Here is an 18,173-nt window from a genome sequence, read left to right as displayed (position 1 = left end):
TTTACTGCTCAGCTATAAAACTGAACAAAAACAGAAATATGCAGTCCAAAGCAGAGCTTTGGCTTACTGCAGAATCAACCAGAGCAGGGGGCCCAAATTAGGGAGTGCGAGTGTGCATTTAGCATGCACTTATTGGGCAAGAACCCTCTGGTATTTAATCTCCATTTGATAAAAACAGAAAGAAACGTGACTTGAAGCACAAATGTACAGGTCCGTTCAGGACAATGCAGGACTGTCAACACAGTCTCACGCAGTGACCAGTGGACCCCTTAACATCTTTGTGTGAATCAAACATCTGCCGCTAAACATCAGCCCGGTTGTGGATTACTGACCTTTTCAGTCAGATAAGGGCGTCCATGTGATTACTCTAAAGCGATTCGAGCAAGTCCTAACGAGAGAGAGTCCGTACCCCAACGTACACGCTCACATCGATCCTCAGTCGTTATCCTACTGTGGCTGCTGACTATTGATTCTGCTAACTCAGTAGAAAAACACTTTGCTTTGTGTGCTCCAAAGGTCATTGAGAAGGGTTGACCAAGTCTGATGAGGGGAGTAGTGCTGACCCCAGCACACCGCATGTGCTACTGCCTTAGTGACACGAAATAATTATCGCATAATGAGTCCGTGAATCACCAGAAGCGTACTCAATCTATTCATCCCGAGGGGAAAACAAATTACTGTAAAATGATTTTGAGGTCAACTGTTCAAGGCAACCAGATTACAAACTAGTTGAATCTTCTAATTGACGAACCAAGTGATGAAACGTCACGCACAAACAAACATACATTTTGAATTGTCAGTTCCATTGCCCTGCCACCCCCGATCCCCACCACTCCACTCCACTCCTAAATTAGCATAAACTAAGACTTGTACGTTGTATCACTACTCACCAACAACATCCAGGGTGTAGGTGTGGCTGATGGATCCAAACTCATTCTCCACCAAGCAGGTGTAGTTGCCTTTATCCGATGGAACCACACTTTCCATAATAAGGGTCCAGTGCTGACTTCGGACCTGCAGAAGCAAGTTGGTGGAGTCATAAGATGGGTACAAGAAAGAAACACACTCACGGAGATCTAAAAGTAATAGAAAGTAAAAGAAGGATAAGAGAACAATAATCTTAAGGTAAAGGTAGGCGATGGAAGGTAAAGATGATCAATTTCACCTCCACACATTTTAGTGTAAGGATAATACAACAATACCAACTGTCATTTAAAACGTCAGTCATTTGGATTCCATTAAATATTGAAAACAATTTTGAAAAAAACAGAGTAGAATTGCAAAATGTTCCCGCTATCATCTAATTTATCAGCCGGTTACAAAGGACGCGGTTTACGACAGAGTCCTGTTCCTGCAAATATGACATTATGCAAATTTGTACGGTAAGTCGAAACAGAGTAGTCTATCACTAATCTATGCTAATGCAGTAGATTAGTGTATACAGTAAATATATGAACCAAAATACTTCTGGATCATGCCCAAAACAAAAAATAAAAAATAAGTATTGTGGTGGTAACTGAGCATGCCTTTTTTGTGTCCCGACACATTTTAATAACGCCACCAAAGTAGTCAGTGATGACGTGTTTCAAACATTGCAACCAATGTTGGGAATCGAAAAACCACAACCTCCTGTACTTATTTTTATTATTTCAAGGCGCTAAATGAGTTGCATCAGTGTGTGGGGCCCACATGACCAAGCAACAATAAAAAACAATTTCTGTCCACATTCAGAGTGACTGGAGCGAGACAAGGCCACATCTCACACAAAGGGAAGCTTAGGCCACAGCCTTGGGCTCAGGTAGAGCTTTTGTCTAACGTTTGTGGACAAAAAAAAAGAAAGAAAGAAATGAGCTTCCTGAGGTTTGTATAACAGGCTGAATGTATCATTTTCACCTGGCTGGTTTATTGTCTGCATTGTAATATTATTGCATCCATTCTGCTAAAGGCAGAATGGATAAAATATTCGCAGCTATGTGAACACAATCGCCACCTTAAACTCTCCTGGTGGGGCAACATTAAGCCTTTAGCGGTTTCGCTTGCTTCACTGTAACTTTCCGGGAAGTTCCAATCATCTAATTTACTTTCCATTTGCTATTATTCTTCTTTTGACAAAGGAAAATATAACAGCCATTTCTAGTATGAGATAAGATGAGTAACAAGTCCAATTGTTGGAACCGTGTTACTGCTCGAAAAAATTGGTCATGCTTACGTACAAACTGTTTTCTGCGTCCCGAAAGAGTAACCTTATCCATTCACTTTCATTGTAACCAAAGCATTAAACAAAGTCGTGTCATGCACAAGCTCAGCATAAACCTGTTGCGGTTATTCACTGACCATTTAGTGAATCGCATGAACGTCAACTCCACACAAATAACAGCAAGCGAGACCCGTTTTCCCTGATTGAGTTACCTCAGGCTCTTCTTACTTCACACCCGACACTACCCAATTCCTCTTACTGCCTGCCCACGCCTGGCTCTCTAATGAGTTACAGTGAGAGATTCTGCAAAGTCTCCTGGTGAGAGGAGGCTCAAGGATGAGCAATTCCAATTTCACACCATAAACCGTGTCCTTGTTTCCTCCGTCTCCATTGGAGCATGAAAACGAGGTGAAAGGACATTCACAAGTATTAGAAAACAAAATTGGACTCTGACCGCAAATAGCTGGAATGATGATGGCACGGAGATGGGAAAGTCTAACGTCAGACATAAACAGAAGTCTGATTTTGTAATGTTTGTTGTACCTTATAACCTCCCATGCGGTCCTCTTGGTGGAAGGGCTTGCTGTTTTTAAGCCAGTGCAGCTTGGGCCGGGGGTGGCCTCCTGCAGCACAGCGGAACTTGACTGTGTTGGCAGCTGGCACTGCATGCAGCTTCTTCTCCATCTTTGCAGCCGAGGTCCAGTATGGGGCGCCTGCAAACAGTTGGCCAGTTAGGCTGAGATCCCTAAAACATGTCATCAGTGTTAACTCCGTGGCCTTGCGACCCAAGACGGTCATTTGCAGCCAAAAGCGGGCTTTCCCCCAATCCAACAAGCCACAGACGCTGAAAATCACCTCGCTGACATTGATCGACACACTGCCTGACGAACTCAACCCAGAGGTGGAACAGGTCAATAAAGAACACAGTTTCATCTTAAAAAACAAGACCAAATGAAAAAAAACAAACAAACTTTTGTCTAGGAGAGAAGGCACTTGGTACTGCCAAGAGGGTAACTGGACTATTACATTCAATTTCATCTCATTCAATTTAGCAGCTTTTCTTACTCCACTTCCTCCAATTCCCATAGCTCCCGTCTTTATCTGCCTGTCACTTGGCACGATGCAGAAAGGACCACAAATGCTTATCGCCCTTGGAAAACCATTAAGTGTTGTCAGAGGAGAAAATAGAAGCTACCAAAAAGGATCTCATTCGTTCACCAAACTCAGAGTGGTTCTATAACATCTGTCTGCCTCTCTGACTGTGTTGTGTTTGTTTCTCCACATTTCTGCCGAGCATGCAACTAGCTAGATTTTGTTCCAAGCACCCTTCCTGCCCCATTCTCCGTGCACCTGGGAGCATGATTGCCAAAGCAGATGGGCCTCAGAAGGAAAAAGAAAGGCAACCTAAACGGTCTTCCACACCATCACTTCCCCTCTCGCACAACTGACAAACAGCAGAGGGAATTCCCACTCATAAGACCACAACTGTCTTTCAAAGATATATTTACGGTGCATGAGAATATTGCCCTATGTAAATAGAGCCCATTCCGTTGGAATCTTTTTCGCTGGTACGCCCCAGACAAGAAGCGCATTGTTGGAGAGTAAATTCCATTCTTCCTTCCTGGATGGATGCATACAGTATGCTAAGTGCTCAACTATAATTAGTCTTTCCAATTGTATCCCATCACTTTCTCTATCAGTCTCCCTTTATTTCTTGGTATCTTTAGCCCTCACTGTCTTCAATTGCACTCTCCTTGTCAACACTCCTTGCATTCCCACAGACAGATTAGATGAAGACTGTCCCATTGCAAGGCCGTCCCACCACAATGACCTCTGACCCCAAAGTGCCAGCCAGGTTGGAGGATGAGGCTAACACATGAAAGGTGAGCGCTGCTGTTTCCCATGCCCTTCGTCCGGAGGTGCAACACTTCAAACAAGATGACCCTCCAACCTCTCACCGGATGAAGTGGCCAACTGCTGTGGTGCCCAGGACACACTGCACTCTCGTTGCCTACCACATCTGGATCCACAGTCATGGACCCTTATCTCAGGATGGCCCACGGTCAGCTGAGGTTATCTAACTCCTGCACTCTGAGTCTTTTTTTTTTCTTCTTGCATTGTCCTCCTGAGAGTTAAATCACTTGGTCCAAAGCAATAATTCAGTGTTGTCATATCCTGTAATCTAAAAAGGCTACACATATGCTATATAGGTCACCACTGTAAAATTTTCACGTACGGGAAAAACAAGACATCCAGATTCAAGTTTCAAATAGAAAGTATTGTCCGTCTTGGTTGGGCAATGAGTCTCGACCAAATGGAAAGCCTGCTTTTGTTCAATCAAATTAGTTTTCAGTTGCTGTTTAACTACGCTCGATGTCGATTCTTGATGCAAAAACTGGGAAACTTGGGTGCGAACCTCCTACAAAGCCTTTTGTTTCGCTCACTCGTCCCCAGCGTTCTAAAAAAATGGTTTCTTCTTTGCGAGTTCTCTCTTACTATTTTATCATGTGTGTTTTCTAGAAACGGGAGGTCCGCCAACAGTGTCTGATGATGTAAACCAAATTGAGGAAAGCTCTCAACCAGAAAAACTGAGACAAACACATGGCTCTCTGCCTTCATCATGACATCAATGTTACCCACCCTTCTCCGAAAGACAGCTTCCCTCACATGAAGCGGCTCCTCCGTGTCTCCGCCAAAAGGCTACCACTGCCAACCAAACTGCCTGTGTTTTGTTTTTTTTTCAAACCGCAGGAGTTGATCAATCTTTCATAAAGTTGATTTTAATCATTTGGGGTAACTACAATGAACTAATTTGAGTAAAATGTATTTTGAATATCAAAGTGAGCTTGCCATCAGCATTTCAGTCTGTCTGTGTCGTCGGTGGGGGCCAAACGGCGTTGAGTACGGACTTTCCGGTAGTACTTCACACACAGGTGACACGCACCAGACACGCAACCAAATACAGAAAAAAAATTCTAATAAAATAATGTTTTATACCGTTTAGCCCCAGAAACCTCAATGGCGTGTCCCATATTCTTTTTATTTCACCAATCATGATGCTGTGCATGTATTTGTTGTTTTTATTTAGATTTATTTTCTTAATTTGACCACGCATGCCTGTGTGTGACGTGAAAATTAGGTTCTCAACGCCGACTGACTGTCTCCGAAGAGTTACAGACTGGGTTCACGTGGGATGGGCTGAATACTGACGGAAGCAGTGATGGACTGACGAAGCGTGCGCGAACACACACACACGCACACGCACGCACACACACACACATCGTGTCCTTTCTAAATGTATTCTATTTTTTAATAGTATGTAATTGTACAGGCAGAACAGCTGCCCTTTGGTTTTTAACCACTTTATTACCAATGGGAGCTTCTGGATCTTTTCTCTTTTCCCATTTGTGCAGTGTTCTTGCTCGCTTCCTCCCCCATATTGAATGTTTTTCAGGCAACGTGAGCCCAAAAAGGGAGGTGGAGAAGCAATCAGTGTGTGCGTGCATGTGGAGAATTTCAACATGACGTGGAAGGCCTCATATTCACTTTAGCCCATTTTTGAGAGTGAGCGCGTGTCTGCGGATATGTATGGAGGTGGCTCCATGAACACATTACTAGCCTGGACATACTCGGACAAAACTTTCTCTTTCATACGCACACATACAGTAGCACAGACTCACTCAAACACACAGCCCATCAGGTAGGTAACTGGGTCCAGATGGATGTCTTATGTAAATAGATAAGACCAGCTGACTGACTGGCAAGCCAAATGGCTCCAAGAGGCCTGGCTACCTGCGAGACACAAGCTGAAGGAATGTCAGGAATCTCTGCATTCCCTGGAGCATCTAGTACACCCACGCGCCTAGAGTGGCGTGCACACACACACACAAACAGCAGAAATCGAGACTATAAGCGGAGAAATTGGTGTTTTGGTGCGACCAGTACTACATCCAATAAAATGAAGTCATTCTACTTCCTCTTTTTGCCTTACTATGTTCAAACAATCAGAATCCCGCTAACATTACCATTCTGATGGTCCGCTGTCTTGCAATGAGAGAATAGCATCTCTGTCATTACTCTGGTGACCCTGTGCCATCTACTTTAGAGACGTTCAAGAGTGGTTGACTGACCGAGATCGCTCGTCATGTTAGCACCAGTGTCAAAGCTAAAAATGACTTTAATTGTAATTACTCACGGTTGTATATGGCGCTTGCATAAGCACACGCTAAAACTGTTGAAAGACAGCATTTGGAAGTATTGTGCACAAAATCACATAAAGTATTCAATTAGACATACTACTGGATCCAATAATCAACCTTTAAAGTAGATTCATTTTATCTGGAGGTACAGAGCTTTTGAAACCCAATTTCAGTCGATTTGGACTTTTTTCCTTCGAGCTTTTCCCATTATAAAAAGATTCACAAACATCATGGAATCAGTCTATTAAAACTACACACAACAAATCAGCCGCATAAAGTAAAGCCAACTAATTGCCATCCGAGTGCAACGAGTAATTGAGCTGACATCATGTTTTCCAGGCGTAAATCCCTCCCATACTCACTTAGCTGTTTTCCGTCCGCCCCTGTGTCTTCTGTTCGCTCTGTATCATCCTCGTCATCCCCCGACGAGATGGCATCTGCACAGAGTAACTCGGGTTACTGACCCCCTTTCTCAGGCCATGCAGATCATTATGCAGCAGCACCCACTCTGTTTTGCGCCACGGACGAGTTTCATGCAAAGGAACATGTTGGTGGACTAGCATAGAAACAAAAACAAGTTCAGTTCACTATCATGACGTATGCAGTTGTTCTAAGTTCTAAGTGCTCCGCACTTGTTCATATTTAATGAGACTTATGTCCACGGTACTAGTCTACTTCATAATTTTGTTTTGGTCGCCGTCATTTCAGAAGATCCTGATTCAAAAAAGAAGCAAGGAATTCAGAGCAGTTTTAAAGCACGGTGCCGCATTTTACGCAAAGCAGGCTGGGTGCTTGAGAATTACTTCTCACGATGAAGGTGTATTTTAAGGAGGACTACTAATATGGTCTCTCAAAAATACAGCTTTCTTTGTTGGAAGGGAATTTGTGGCTATTCTCCTCCTGACTCATTGTTCAAACATTTGCCTCTTTCCAAACAAGTTCTCCGCGGACGTTTACTTATTTTTTATTACCCATTTTTGCTAGCGAGTTTGTTTTATTTTTTGTACACGGAGGTGACTGAACGTGATTTTCCAAATAAAACTTCTTTCAGGCTCTAATGACGAAGAGATTATTTTTATACAATCGCAGTCTGCTACAACCCTCTGCACCATTGTAAGAATAAATTCATTGAATGCATTATTATTAGCAACACTCCGACTACTACTACTACGACTACTAAATGCTTCTGCGTTCCGACATGTCGAGACTGTAGCGCATGGGTGTCAATCGTGCACACTGCAGGCCAGATTAGGCCGCGAACGGCCTGTGAGACAATTTGGTCAATTCTAAAAATAAGTACGGACTGAAGTAAAAACGTCTCCAAACGTATTTCACTGCAGGTTAACCATAGAATTGATTCTTCTGATTAATGTCGTGAATTTCTATGAAAAGGTCATTCTGCAATTCTTTCGTTCAATGCGTTAAATTTCTTGACCGATACAACTAAAACTTAAATGTGCAAGGCAAGCTCTATATGGAATTGGCCTGTATGTCACTATTTTACACACAACTTTAAATCAGGGTTTGTTTGAAAAAAAATATTCAACTACTGGACACACAAACACATGACAGGACAAGGACATTATGTTGCCTACATGGACAGTTTGAAAACAGCCATTGTTTCACATAGCCTTCAATCCATGGATGCATCCATCCACTTATCCATCTACCCATCCCTCTAACCATCCATCCATCTCTGCTGCATGGGGCACAAGTGTTTATCGCATCTGTCTCACAGTTCTTGTGTTTCGGATTTGAATTGCAGGTGCTCAGGCATCCTCTGGCATTCCAAAACCATGCATTTTTAACAACCAAAGGAGAGAACAGACCAGACAAATATGTAAAAAATATACACTAAAATATACATGTTTTGCTCTTTGTTTTGGAGTACTGCAAAGTAATTAAAAGTGTTCAAGTTACTTTACTTCAATATTATGGTCCTTGAATTACATTGTGTGTGTGCCGCATTTAAAGGGAAAGAGAGGAGTCATTTGAAATTGGCTGTGATCACTCCCACGGTGGCGCAGACCTCCTTCTCTCCGTTCCGCCGGCCTTCATTGGTTTGTACAATTAGCACTACTGGGTCTAACTTGCCTCTGTAAAGGAGTTACGTTGCACAGTGAGTAGGTTTAGGCCAGTCCCAAAAATAGAGCCCTAATTGTATAAAGTAACCCTGTCCTGTCCTGCCCTGCCGTGCCGTGCCTGGGCCCTGACTCACCTGTGACATTGACTATGAAGCAGATCGTGTCTTTGCCCACACTGGTGCAGGCATACAACCCCGAATCCTTGGGTGTGGCATCACGGATCTGCAGCACCTCCTGCTCTATCAGTGTGCGGTTGTTGGTGCCCAGAGAGCTGCCGTCTTTGGTCCAGGTGATGGTCCCAGTTGCCGGCAGAGGGCAGCTCAGCTTCAACACCTCCCCCGGGTGCACAGAGCACACCGTGGGCTTAGAAATTTGGTATTTGTTGGATGCGTCTGCAAAGCGAATGAGGATGGAGGAGGAGAGGAAAGGGGGAGTTGGAGTGGATGAAAAGGGTGCACAGGAAGGTGGGAAGAGAGGAAGAAACAAGCAATAGTGTAAGAAACAAAAACACCACAACACCACCAAATGGATGCACTTCAATTAACTTGTGCAGGCAGACCATCATGTATTCCCAGTGAAACATTTGAAACAAAGCCCTCAGAAAAAGCAGTCACAAAAACAAATGTACAGTGTGATTGGTATCTATTGATAGAGAACATGCAAAAGCCACAGCATTGTGAAAAATTATCCAAATCAACCGTTGCATTGTTAGCATGAGAGAATTCAACATGGCTGTATGAAGAGAAAGCTCCCAACCGCAACTACCATTAATTGAGATGCCAAGCAGTGTGTGTGTGTGTGTGTGTGTGTGTGTGTGTGTGTGTGTGTGTGTGCACATGTGTGTGTGAAAGAGAGAAAGTGAGTATGCGTAACTGATAGACTGGTGCAAAAAAAAAAAAAGTAATACAACTGCAGAATGCATACCTGAGTAAGACAGCAGCCAAGAGGTCTAAGATGGAAGTTGTTGAGACAGAAAGGAAAAGAAGCGGGTGTTATGTGTTTGAGTTTGGTGGAGGCTTTTCTCTGCTTCTGTCTTTTGACTTAACTTTTAAACCCCCTACCTGACATTGACCTGACATTTCTGTTTTCCATTTCCGACTTCGCTATTCTCATTTATGAAATGTCAGTAGAAGAGCTACAACTACTGCACAAGATCAGCTGGCGAAGAAAGAGGATCGAAACAGCGCTCCGCCCCATATAGAGCGGAGATACTAAATCTAAATACGTCAGTGAATGCCTGTGTGCACATCGTGTCTTGAAAAGACTATGATGGCTGTTATGGGACCAAGTGAATTTTCAATGACTCAAAGATAAGATTGCATTTCTACAACATAGGGGAAAATTCAACACTGTCAAATCCAGCCAACTGCAATGTTTGAAATCCTTTACAACTGACATAAAAAGATCCATCCAAGTTCTGTTCTTTGTTGCAGCACAAAAATGAGCGTCAGTCCACAGCGAAAGCATCAGGAAAATGGAAAATGGTAGTCATGGTATCGCATGGTGATGAATGGATATTTAGAGCAAGTGGCTTCAGGTTGATGCATGTAATTATGGAGGTCGAGCCACTCCCCACATTTCCTGTGTCTTAACAAACGCACCTTTCAACCACGCTGCACCCACAAGATGTCCTGCTGTGTGTATGTGTGTGTTAAGTGTCGTGTATACACACTCCAGCCTCAACAGGAAGGGAAATTCTGCTGCAAGCCAGCAGTCGCGGCATGTGTGCATGCCTCCAAACGTTCCCCTCGGGCGAGTAAACACACGCACGCGCACACACGCACACACGCACACACTCAGGTACAGTTCCTGCATTGTCTTTTTTACTCTCTTTCCTTGATTCAGAAATAATTAGCCCTTCCTTCACCACTCTCAGCTACGTGTGTGGTCGGATAAGAGGGAAGATGTCTCATGCTGAATAACAGAATATATTCCCGCCACGTTTTACGACGTGATGCCTGTAGGCCTTTCGAGAGGAGTGATTTGAAACTGACAAAACACTCCTACCTGGCATAGTCACAACCACACCTGTTAATACATTGTACACTGGTTATAACAAACACAAGGAGGGTCCCGAGATGGTCCACACTACAAATACATAGTGGAAGATAATTTCATTAATGCCTTTTTTTGGGAGGGGGGGGGGCACAATTAAATTAGAAAGAAAGACTAACCCAGGCACTGTGTGTTTGAAGAGGAAGAACTTTGGAAGGGGGAAAGAATATATACTGGAATCGAGTCACGTTCATTTGTTATCAAAGTTAACACCCAACTTAGCCTCCTTTAAAGAGTAAGAACATCTGAATATAAAATAAACAGAAGTTCATATCAGACTTGACTGACAGTTAATACTGGTCAAAAGCTACTTAAAATTTCCATTTTAGTTCACAAAAGTCTTTTGCTACTCAGAGTTTGATCCTGGAAATGGATTGTTGCTCTTTCCTTTATTTCCCATGGGATATATTTTTTTTTCCAAAGCCAACCAAATCTGAGATAAATGACCATCCAGGAACTGATTGTGTTACATAAACATAAACAAGAGACAGAAGCGGGCTTCCAAATGGTGTGCTTAATTAAAGAAAGCATCGACGTGTTAGTTCTGCCCTCATTACGTTTTATCTCTGCCGGCTCCATTTGTGCCACTCCATCATCTCCAGCTCCCACTGCTTCCCGGTTTCTCTCTTTCACCTCACCTTCCATTTTGGCCTCTCCTTCCCCCGTTCCAAACACCCGCCTCCACGCTCTCACCCCTGACCCGGCTGACCTGACCCTGTTGACACCTCCAGCTTGCCTGACTGTTCATGGGAACCTGTGTCAAATGTGAGCACACTTAAACATACTGAGAATACATCAGTAACCACAAGGAGCCTTAAAGGGCGGGATTAAAAAAACATGGATACAAGGTTTATAATAACAAAGGCATCTATCATGCAAACACGTACACAGAAGTAGAAGGACACGTGCTGGGTTGAAGAGTTGAGTAGACCGATTTTTCATGTACATGCCCCCCCCCCCCCCCCCCCCCCGTGCCCCTCACCCCACACCTCTTCACCACAGGAGGGGTTGGGAAATCTCACTCATCTTTATTACAAACATACGTATTTTTGCTCAATATCCATCAGCTTCATCACTGCCGGTCCTTCTGAAGGGGAAAACATCTCTTTGTCTTTTCTGACAGTGATTCCACGCGTCATACGTGAGATGAGAGTGGCCCACTCCAATCAAGATTGCAAAATGTGTATGTATCTAATGGCAGGGAGTAAATCTAAAAACATTTCTGCCATCCTACCTGCCTTCTGATGTTTCAGTGTGCCCCATCTCAGCGGGGGAGACTGAGCAGTGACGTGGAAAGTGATAAAATGTCAACTAGCAATAACTTGGCTTACTTTTGTAGAAAGGCTCATTCAGGCTTCTGTCTCTGACTAAATGTAATGACTGCCATCTCATCTTAGAAGCTACACACATACAGACACACATTACTGAATTAAATTGTCTCCGCAACTCCTCTTATCCCTCCTTTTTCCTCTCCTCCTCCCTTTGCATCCTGCTCGCGTAGAAAATCCCTCTCTTTTCTTGTTTTTCCCTCTTTCCTTTCTCCTTTCACATTCAAATCCCTTCTTTGCTTTTTATGCGATGACAAAAGAGAGGCTCCGTGAACCGGTCCCCAGCTAACATCCATGGCAACAGCCCCTTCATTTTGCCTGACCCCCCGCTACCCATTCCCAATCAATGTTTTCCCTGAACCCCACCCGACCCTTTCAACTCTAGCTACGTCTTATCTCTTTAAAGGCTAAGATGCACTCAGCCTAAAGATGTCCTTCCTTCTATAACATGTACTATTTCTTTCAGATGATATTCCGTACACTCACCAGCCACAACATGAGAGTTAAGACCACCATGCATCCATTTTCTATACAGCTTATCCTGATGAGGGTCACGGTTGTGCTGGAGCCTATCCCTGCTGACTTCTGGCACGAGGCAGGATACATGACTGGTCACCAGCCAATTCCAAAGCATATAACGTCACACTCGCACACACACATTCACACCTAAGGACAATTTTGATTCTTCAACGAAACTTGTATGATGGGTGGTGGACTACCCACGCAAGTCCGGGGAGAACATGCAAACTCCACACGAAGAGCAAGGACCAGATTCAAACCCTCAACCTCAGAACTGTGAGGCAAACATGCCAATCACTCAGCCACCTCGCTATCATCTGAAAGCTACACCTGCACCATTTAACATTCCGTTAATAACACAAATTCCACAGCTAAACATCCAACACCGCCAACACACTCACCATCCACTGAGAAATGAAGGAACACATTTTGCCTTTCCGCCACAAAGAAAGATTTTTGTTGTTGTTGTTGTTGTTCAGTTTCTCTTCGATGCATTCAAATGCGCCCATACTCCTCAGGTTTTGGCTCCGTGAGTGAATGATCATTACATTGTAAGCAATTCAGAAAGTTCATCTACCAGGTGATGAATAGATATCCACTATGCCTCATGGGAAAGGTTACAAATCAGGGAAAAAAACTGTCACTTATGTGTTAAAGGCAAGCTCCATTAACTAGTAATTGGCACTCGTATAACATAGTAATCTATTACTGTTTTCCTCTATCAACACCTCTGCCTCCTGCTGTGGACAAGCGACACTTACGGTGTTAGGTTGGAGTTGGGGTCATTGTCAACATCATAACCCTCCCCCCTCTCAAACACACACATTCTCCATGTCATTAGCTAGCCAAGTGACACTTTTATACTTTTACAGCTGCCCTCCTACTATTATGAGATAGCACAGTGATACAAAATGGCACTAAACACACAACACGCGGTGCATCTTCTCACACCCTTGACCACCATGACCATGACTGCTGACAGCATAGATGCGTTTTTTTTTTAATCCGTGTAGAATCAAACAAATATAAGTCTGCCAAGGCAACAACTACAGCATTCACACAGTCAACAAGAAATGAAGGCTGTTTCTCTTGAAAAAGTTCCAAATCATAATTGTGTCAGTCTCAACATCAAAGGCTCAAGTTTGCTGTCTTTAATTATCTAACCACTCAACTATTTGGAGTAGTTGGTCTCGGTGCAGCACAGAATGTTTTTTTATTTATTTTTTAAGAACAAAGTTTGGCAGGGAAAGCAGGACAAGGGCCAAGTCATGAACTGACTTTTGTCAGCTGCACTTGCTTTTGGGCCACCATCCAGCATGCCACTCTTATTCTACATCTGCAAAAGCAAGGCCTGTGAACTCGAGAAAGCCCATGCAAAGGATTGTGTTTGGTGCCATTGTCAAAGTGCAAACGGAGTGCGCCTGGACAAGGTAAACACGCTCCCACAGATACCGCAGTGGCTTCAGTGACAACAATGGCTCTGTTGTGCAGGGCCTTAACCACCACACTGGCTTGGCTAGAAATGTTACAGGTAGAAAAACTCGCAGGGCCGCACTGAGGCTACTACGCTGATACACAATCTCACCCATCTAAAATTATTTTACTCCCACGCGCACACATAGCATGGCTGAGGGCAGAGCGGGCTGGAGGGAATCCGAAACATCTCCGTAGGGGGGTGTTATTAAGACAGAGGGGGCGGGATCAGCGGCCATTCTGTCTTCCTGACATGTACGCCCTCCAGGTGACACCGGTCACAACAGGATGGAAAAGACACTGCGGTTGGACCACGCTCTGAATAACTGAATCTGCGGTCACATGACGTCTGCGTGGTCCAAATCAATGTCATCTCATTTAAAGAATGCGTGTGGACAAAGCCTCGCAGAGAACACCCTGCTGTCCCTTCGTTTGTCTCCTGATCCACAACAAAGTGAGACAGCCTCTCATCAACACAACAATCATTCTTGACCTCTAAAGTAAAGGCCAAGAGAAGTTGAAGGATGAATACCGAGTGTGTGTGGGGGAGGAAGGAATGGGTGAAAAGTCATGTTTTGTTGTTTGCCAAACAAACAATTACCATTCAGATTAAAGCTGTACAACAAAAGGCTTTGGAATGTTACTTAGCACAGAAATAAAAATAAACATTATCTTTGCAGACAGCATGATTGGAGACAAAATCTTGGAGACGTATCGACTTAAAAGCAATAATAGAATGCCAAAATATCCACCAAGGTCATACAGTCGGATCCAAACAAAACTGTATGCCTCCATCAACTCCTGGACAGCATGAGCTTTCCATTGAACTTAAGGAAAAAATAAGGAATCGGCAACAAATCTGAATGTGTTCTTGTTAGACCTACCTCTGACCGTTAAAAAAATATATATATGAACCTTATATACCAAACTTAACCTTAATAGTAAAAAAAAGCATGTTTTAGGCAGTTTGACCAAATGTGCTTAATCTGTAAAATTCCTTGCAGAACCATCACTTGTCGCCCCAGCAAGTAAAATACATGTATAATTCCTTTTAGACGTGTTTGCGGGGAAGACTAGAATATAAAATGCGACAGGTTCAAGTTTTGAACTCCCAGACCAGTGAAAGCATACGATCGCATTCCTACTTTCACTCTTTCCATCTCACTTAATTCCAGGCATGAGAGTGCTGCCAGCATAAATAGTGTCTCAGCCTCCACGGTCCCACCAACCTGCTTTTCACACTCACGCACAACTTCAACTACGGCAGACATCAGCAACAGATGACAAAACAGGGGGCTTTCTGAGTCAATGTTTGTTGGGCATTTTCAACGCATATATATTTAAAAAAAAAACACTTTACAATGTGACCTGCGCATTCCACGAGCCTTATGCGTTTGCTTTATAAAACCAAGCCCATCAAAAGTTTCAGACATTGAGACCATCCTCCATCTCACAGCTCGATGCATTTCTCCCAGCCTGCTCTGGCCGCTCACCTTCAGGTTCCAGAGTGGGCTCCTCTTCCTTGGTGGCGGTAAGGGGTGGCCGGGCCACGCTGACAGTCAACAAGGACAGCAGGACGGCAGCGAGCAGCCAGGCCCACGAGGCCATCCCGTTAGAGGTGGCCAGTGCTCCCCATACCCCCCGTCTCCACTGCCCCCTGGACACTGATCCCATCTGAGGGGGTCCGCCCAATCATCAACTGCTGCCGGGTTGGACTGTCAGGCACTGGAATTCACCCGATCACCTGGGCTGAGAATGAAATAAGATAATGGTCATTAGAGGAATCGGTGCTGCGTTTTCTGTGTTTTTCACTAGTTCATCTGTCTTTAAAGACAAAGTGAGACAACAGTAGAAGGCTTTACAATGTAACGCAAACAAGTTGATGCTGAAGATGTGAAGAAGCTGTGAGGCACCAGAAGTTAATACGCAGCCAACCTCAAATTCTAATACAGCAAAATGATCTTAGACAACTCAAACTCGCCATAGAGTATCAAAATATTGTAGCTTAATTGGTGTGTTCCAGAATAAAAACAGATGTTTCTCTCATTGTTCACAATCAAATCTGTTCCATAAAAAGCTAGCGACACCAGTTGTTTGCTGTCCGCAGAGGAGACGCCAGACCCGTTGCAAGACACGGCCCTTCGGTGCATTTCCCTCACCCGATTATGGAAATCAACCCTAACATTCACACGTATCATACGTTGGTGCAATTTAGCAGTCGAATTATAGCAGACGTCAGTTCTTAAATGTTTCTCTATGTTTAAGTGCACGCCTCCCTGAGAGTCACAAATAGAACATATTGATTTTTGTTTTTTGTTTCCTTAACATTATTTGACTGAATGAGCATCACAATTACTATTAAATGTATGTTACCATACTGCTAATGAACTCACCCCACTTCATTTTAGTAAAATACAAAAAGTTGAGTGCGTACAAAATAACACAAATGAATAAAAATGCAAGACTGGACTAGAAAATAGTTTGTAATGGTGTTGCTTTGCTTCAAACGTGGGCACCTTCTTCATTTAAAGCAGACTGAATGAAATTTCTTGGCGCTGATTGAAGAAGCCTATTGAGATTCAAATCAGTTGGTTTTTCCTCAATTGGTGGGGGTGTCATTTGGAGCTGTTCCGTAATTTAGGGGCCCCGGCACCAAAGCAGTGAAGAAAAAAAACAACAACTGCAGTCACGGGATAATTGGCACCATAAAGGCGATGTAGAAAATTAAGCATAGTAATAAATAACCAAGACCCACGTTAATGGGTTCTAAAGTAATGATGCAAGGTGTTGTTGTATAGTTCTTCGGCTTCTAAAACAAACAAGGGTCTAGTTTTACTGGGGGGGTAAAGATTCTTTCAGTGAAGTTCAATACAGAGTGTTTGCATGCACAGTTGACAATACGTGTGGTTGCATATTCTAAAGTGGTGTGTATGTGATTTTTGCCCTGGAGTTATACACTCATCTTGAACCCTCAAATGTAAAAAAAAAAAGGCTACAACGTTAAGGCAGGGAGACACTGGAATGCGAATGGAAACTTTTTTTTCCTGCCGAGTTGGATCATAAACCGAAGAAACACTTACCAGAGTGGAGTAAAATCGTGGAGCTCTGTTTTGGCACGCACGGATAAAGGGAGGACAGAACATGGGCTCAATCCAAACGGAGGAATGTCTCCCAACTCCTCAACGCTCCGAAAAGAAAATCTGTCTGCCGTTCACTAATCCACTCTCAGATCAAACCGCTGAATATATTCCAAGCCTGATTTGCAGAGTACTGCGCTGCCATGCAAAGAAATCCTACGTTTTATCCGTGGAAGTGTGGGGGGGGGGGGGTTGTTAAAAAAGGCACAGTCAAGTAGCCCCGAAACTTTCCTCCTCGTCACCAAGTTTCTTCTGCCAGGGCGCAACAACAATCCAGCTGTGCACTTGTCAACTCAAAAGAAAGTCAGTACGAGGGTGGACGTGTGATTAGGAGCTACAATAACACAGACGTCCGATGCAAAATGTGTTAAAATCCATCAGCGTGTGTCCCCTTCCTCTTTGCCGACACTCCTCACAGTGTTTTATGCAGACGCTTTGTCAGGTTTACTCGCTTTTTCTCCTCCTTGCGTCTCCACACTCTGCTTTCCTCCCTCCTCCCAATCCTCAACGCTCCCCCTCCTGCTGTAATTCGAGCTGCTTCCTGGCCGCAGTGCTTTTGGGCCTCGCCTCCCTCCGCCCATCTACCCATCCAAGCGTGAGCGATCGTCTTCAACTCACTTAAAAGCGAGAGACGCGTTCCGCAGTTGGAGCGCCCCCTAGTGTATCAAGCGCGACATCTCACGGTCTACAACAGACGAGAAGACCAGTGATTCCCAAACTTTACTGAGCTGGGCGACACCTCCACGGGACCCAAAGCAGGATTTGACTTCGAAGCCCTGTAAAACCCATAATATTTATTTTGGATTATTCATCTGCCAACTATAAATCCATGCACACAATGGATGTTCCAACCTGTTGCTTCATGAAGTCACCTCAAAGCCACTCCCAGCTGACCCGGTGACAATCAGAAGAATAAAGGTTTGTTTTATGGCCTCACAATCACAGAGACACACATATTTTTCTTCTTTCTTTTTTCTTCTTTCTACCTACATTCTTGCTGCTGGAGGCTGTAAATTTCCCCAGTGTGGGACAAATAAAAGATATCTTATCTTATCTTATCTTATTAAAACGGAATCAAGCCAATAACACACAAGAGGTTATCAGTACCACAACATAACAAAAAGGATGAGCATGACAGATAATGACCCATACTGGTAGAAAGTCAACTTGCCAATTCAGAG

At 43.8% G+C, this 18,173-nt stretch overlaps 1 protein-coding gene across 6 annotated transcripts in view; it reads right to left on the bottom strand.

Annotated features, from left to right (window-relative positions):
- The window catches only part of fgfr2 (fibroblast growth factor receptor 2), a 49,409-nt gene extending 31,901 nt beyond the window's left edge, over positions 1-17,508 (bottom strand). For 4 of the 6 annotated variants that reach the window (XM_052080064.1, XM_052080065.1, XM_052080062.1 and 1 more), the window contains exons 1-6: positions 16,936-17,508; positions 15,349-15,604; positions 8,615-8,872; positions 6,759-6,833; positions 2,741-2,910; positions 891-1,014 (exon numbers count right to left, since the gene is read on the bottom strand). In XM_052080064.1, the coding sequence (XP_051936024.1) occupies positions 891-1,014; positions 2,741-2,910; positions 6,759-6,833; positions 8,615-8,872; positions 15,349-15,529 (808 nt within the window). In that variant the 5' untranslated portion in view covers positions 15,530-15,604; positions 16,936-17,508. The remainder of the gene's footprint in view (positions 1-890; positions 1,015-2,740; positions 2,911-6,758; positions 6,834-8,614; positions 8,873-15,348; positions 15,605-16,935) is intronic. The other 2 variants (XM_052080067.1, XM_052080068.1) reach the window with 2 other exon arrangements.
- Between the last annotated feature and the right edge of the window lie 665 nt (positions 17,509-18,173).

The sequence above is a fragment of the Hippocampus zosterae genome, chromosome 11 (genome assembly GCF_025434085.1).
Source record: "Hippocampus zosterae strain Florida chromosome 11, ASM2543408v3, whole genome shotgun sequence".
Classification (NCBI taxonomy): domain Eukaryota; kingdom Metazoa; phylum Chordata; class Actinopteri; order Syngnathiformes; family Syngnathidae; genus Hippocampus; species Hippocampus zosterae.
This window is presented reverse-complemented; position numbering and strand designations above follow the sequence as displayed.